Source organism: Etheostoma spectabile, chromosome 5 (genome assembly GCF_008692095.1).
Source record: "Etheostoma spectabile isolate EspeVRDwgs_2016 chromosome 5, UIUC_Espe_1.0, whole genome shotgun sequence".
In the NCBI taxonomy this organism is placed as follows: Eukaryota; Metazoa; Chordata; class Actinopteri; order Perciformes; family Percidae; genus Etheostoma; species Etheostoma spectabile.
The window spans coordinates 11,616,978-11,621,029 of record NC_045737.1 but is presented as its reverse complement, the minus strand read 5'-3'; the positions used below and the strand labels follow the sequence as shown (position 1 = coordinate 11,621,029).

Here is a 4,052-nt window from a genome sequence, read left to right as displayed (position 1 = left end):
GACTCCTCTTCCCTTTTTGTCCTTTTGAATGAACATGTAAGAGGTTGAAGAAAAACATACATACAGATGTGTACAAATGTAATAAAAAGGGAGAACAAGAGTGAACAGACACTGAAAAATGAAGAAATATTGATCAGGTCTTTTCTGTGTCAAGGCCACAAAGTTAAGATCACTTTTAATAATCTGCAGTTTTGTCATTTACCGTCAGAAGCTGTATATGTAGTTGCCAGCTGGATCTCAATAAGAGCGTTGTACACACACACACACACACACACACAGACACGTGTCAGCTACGTTTAATGTGTAAACGAGTCACTAACCTTAAAAAATAATAAAAATAATGCATTACTGTCCTACAAAACACTGCTTTACTATAACATGGTTAGTATGGTTTTTCTCCAGACCTTCACCATTGAATGCTTTTTTTTTTTTTCTGTCAAAAAAGGTGCTGCTTTTCTTTTTTCCTGACTATGTCAAACCTCTGTTGCAGCTGGTCTTTTGTGTTGAATGAGTTAGAAAACCAATGTATTACTCATGTCAACCTACTACTACTTGTTCTGACCAGTCTGAGCAGAGGTTTAGCAACGTCCCCAGCTTCTCATTTGTGCTGGGTTTGCTCCTTTAACACAGAAGCAGTGTCACTCCTCTTTTTCCTTTTTTTTTTAAAATATAGCTAGCATTCTGGCTTCACTGGTCTGGTAAAGAAAATCTAACTGTTGGTTGGATGAACTGGGCAAGTGCAGCAGGACAAAAAGGGAATGTGATTCATCTCAGAAAGCTGCCTTGCTTCTCTGCAGGTATATCTTCTCATTATGATAGTTTAAAAAAGAAAAGAAAAAGAAATCATTTTTCAAAAGTGCAATTTAAAAGAAAGCCTATAACATTTTTTCTCTTTTTTTTTCTCCAAGCGTTTTGGCAAGTGAGACGACCACCTGAGACAGTGCTTTTTGGGCAGTTATGCAAGCCTGGCTTGCCCTGAGATTAGGAATAGAGGGGCTGCAGGTAATTAAGGTGAGGAGAGTCCCTCCACAATTTACCACACACACACACACACACACACAGACACACTTTTCTCTTAAGCTACAAATTGAGTGGCAAATGCAGGTCTGCAACCCTCCTAGTCCAAATCCAGCGCAACCTCACCAACAAAAAAAAGCTACAAGCTATTCTACGTTTGGAGCTAAATACAGAAACAGAACAACTAATCTAAAAAGAGGAGGGAAGCCACAGCCACACTTGGATCCAAGCTGAGGAGGCAACATCTTAACAAAGCTTCCAGATGGAGATAGTGTGCTGCAGTTGTTGGAAAAGTCCAGTCAAGTTCTTATAAGTCACCAAAGAAAATAATGAGGAAAAAGAAAAAGTCTCACACAAATTCAGTGCATTTTTCTTGTCCTTTTTGTCAATCTTCTTCCCCCCCCCCCCCCCAAATCAAATCCTGTTCTCAGCGTTGCTCAAAGTAATGCTGATGAAAGTCGTAAAACTCAAGCCTACTCGTATTCTTAGTCTGGCGCATTACGAGGCTGGAACCAAACTATTAGTGATGTTTTTTTTTGTTTTTTTTTCAATTCTCATTAAACAGAGCCACACAACTCGAGTAAGGAATAAAATGTGCAAAACAAAAATTCAAAATGAGGCAGGAGGATCTAGTGTTTTTGCTCCGTTGTTGACTGCTGCCGCTGAATGCTTTCATTCACACAGACAGACTACGGGGGCTAGAACGACGTTGTTTATTTTTCTCTCTTCGTCCTGTTTTTCTTTAAGTGATTCTGCTGAAGTCGGGACATGATTAGTTCTGCCATTTGTAGGAGGAGCCATGTCCTTATGTGCCATGAGTACAGAAGAATCAAGAGGAATCAAGGTTAACGAGGAGCTTGGCGGTGCCGAGCCGGGCTGATTCTTTATCGTCAATACTACCAGTGGCGTTTTTCATACAGACTGAATATGTGTTCACTGTATGAATCCCACCCTCAGCCGGCACACACACACACACACACACACACACACACACACAGGAAGGAAGCGATGCACCAAACTAGTGACTCCTGTTTCTTTCGCCAAGGGAAGGCAGGAACAGGTTTGTCCAACCCAACTCAAACTGTGGGTGCGTGTCCAAGTCTTTGTCGATTGGTTGGTTACTTTTGTTTTTCTCTCGATGTCGACAGTGTTTTGTGAACGTTGCTGTCGCAGAAAAATAAACAAAGCAGAGCCTTGCAAGAAGGTTTCTTTAGAGATCCCCCAAGTCGGTGAGGGGAATTTCGGTAAAACTCTTCAGCGTGATGGACAGGCGTCGAGCCTGCGCTCCTCGGTACGTCTGGCGTGTTCTGGGTTAGGATCGATCTGGAATGGAGAGGAGAAGAGAAAAGAGTTATTGAGGTGATTTAATTTGGTCTATAATAGAAATATAGTCTGGATCAACGGAAGTACATAGGTCCGGAAATTGCAACTAACAGAAATATAAATGGACAAATGTTATGTTATTTGTTATGATATTATGTTATTTGGTGCTTACCTCAGAGTACAGAGGAGGAGGCTGGAAGCGGAACTCGTGAATGTAGGCGAAGAGAGGGCCGTCCAGCTCCTGGCGGGCTGCTGGAACATCCAGACTGCTCTGCCTCTGCTCTTCTGTCACAATTTCTGCATAGCTTGGTGGAGCTACGGAGAAACAGCGAGCCACAGGTTAGCATTCTTAAAAAAAAAAAAAAACAGGTATACTCCGAAATGAGTTGTAACTGTGAATCATGACCTGGAGTCCAACCTACCTTCAGGTCTCTCAGGCAGACCCATGCCCAGCCAGCTCATGCTGCACTGGCTGCTGACGCTGGAGGTACGGGAGCCAAAGGAGTGGAGAGGGATGGTTCCGATGACCAGGGGCAGGTTCAGGGACAGGTTTATCGCCCCAGGTATGTCCACGTAAACCTGAGCACACATGAGGACACAGCAGGTTAGAATATGCAAGCAGGCCCGGATCTAGGCATAGGCATTCTAGGCACGTGCCTAGGGAAATTTAAAAATGTAAGTTTCCAATCTAGCACTTCATCTAAACTTGTATATTTTGTTATATTGTTTAAAAAGTACAGTAAAGTAACTAAAAACTCCAATTGCGGGAAATGGGTTTCCAGTTCCGTATGTTAACACTTTTCTGGGATGCTTTTGGGTGCAGCAAGGCAGAAAAAAAATAAATGAAAAAAGATAAGAAAATGACAATGAGGGGCTTTACACAAGTTTTTCTCAGGCCTTTCAAATAAGCCTAAATTAGATGCATTTAAATACCTAAAGTAGCATAATAAGCATGTGGCAGTCAAAGTAATTTTGTTTATTTACCAAAATTACAAAGTATTCAGTACAAAGTATCCATTTGAAGGGGGCCCAAAAAAATGCAGTATGCCTTGTATAATCTTTCCAGTTTTTCCCATTTTTTTAATTTTTAATTTTATGAATCAGGGATAAAATCAAACAGCTTTTTAATCCTCTGTAAGATAAGACAAATCCATGCTAGTCTGGGCTAAATGGGTTGTGCAGTCGTTCAACAACATGTGGGTCAATGACTTGAGGTCAGTTGCTTATGCAAGTTAAAACGGCACGCCTGGTAGCGGTCGGTTCGCAAGGTAAAGAGGTTACAAGCACCCTCAAGGCAGGTGTTACCAAATATATCCTGGGCTAATGCTCTTAGCAGCATGTGGAGATAACACCTGGTGCAATCCAAGGCAATTTGACTTTGGTTCTGCGCGCTGAGTCAGCCAAGTCCTTTACCAGGAGAGTTACTGGCTTACTAGGAAATATTGATTCTGTGTTGATAATGATGCTGAGTAATGGTGATTGAAAAAAGGAGAAAGGGGGACTGTAATGAGGACACAAATGCCAGTTTGTGAACCTTTACAACCATTAGTGCACATTATAAGTAACATCCAAAAGACGTTTCTTACAATAACCCTGTGCATTGCCAGGAAGTGCATAGATTTAATTTGACCTATATGTTTACCTTTGCCGACTTATATAGCAGAAAGCTATATTGTCTTTGTGTGTGTGTGTGTCTATATATATATATATAT

General features: G+C 41.4%; 1 protein-coding gene across 1 annotated transcript in view; it reads right to left on the bottom strand.

Annotated features, from left to right (window-relative positions):
- Positions 1-642: 642 nt before the first annotated feature.
- arrdc3a (arrestin domain containing 3a) overlaps positions 643-4,052 on the bottom strand; it is a 7,782-nt gene continuing 4,372 nt past the window's right edge. The window contains exons 6-8 of the mRNA XM_032517031.1: positions 2,763-2,919; positions 2,513-2,655; positions 643-2,340 (exon numbers count right to left, since the gene is read on the bottom strand). Coding sequence (XP_032372922.1) covers positions 2,272-2,340; positions 2,513-2,655; positions 2,763-2,919 — 369 coding nt within the window. The 3' untranslated portion in view covers positions 643-2,271. The remainder of the gene's footprint in view (positions 2,341-2,512; positions 2,656-2,762; positions 2,920-4,052) is intronic.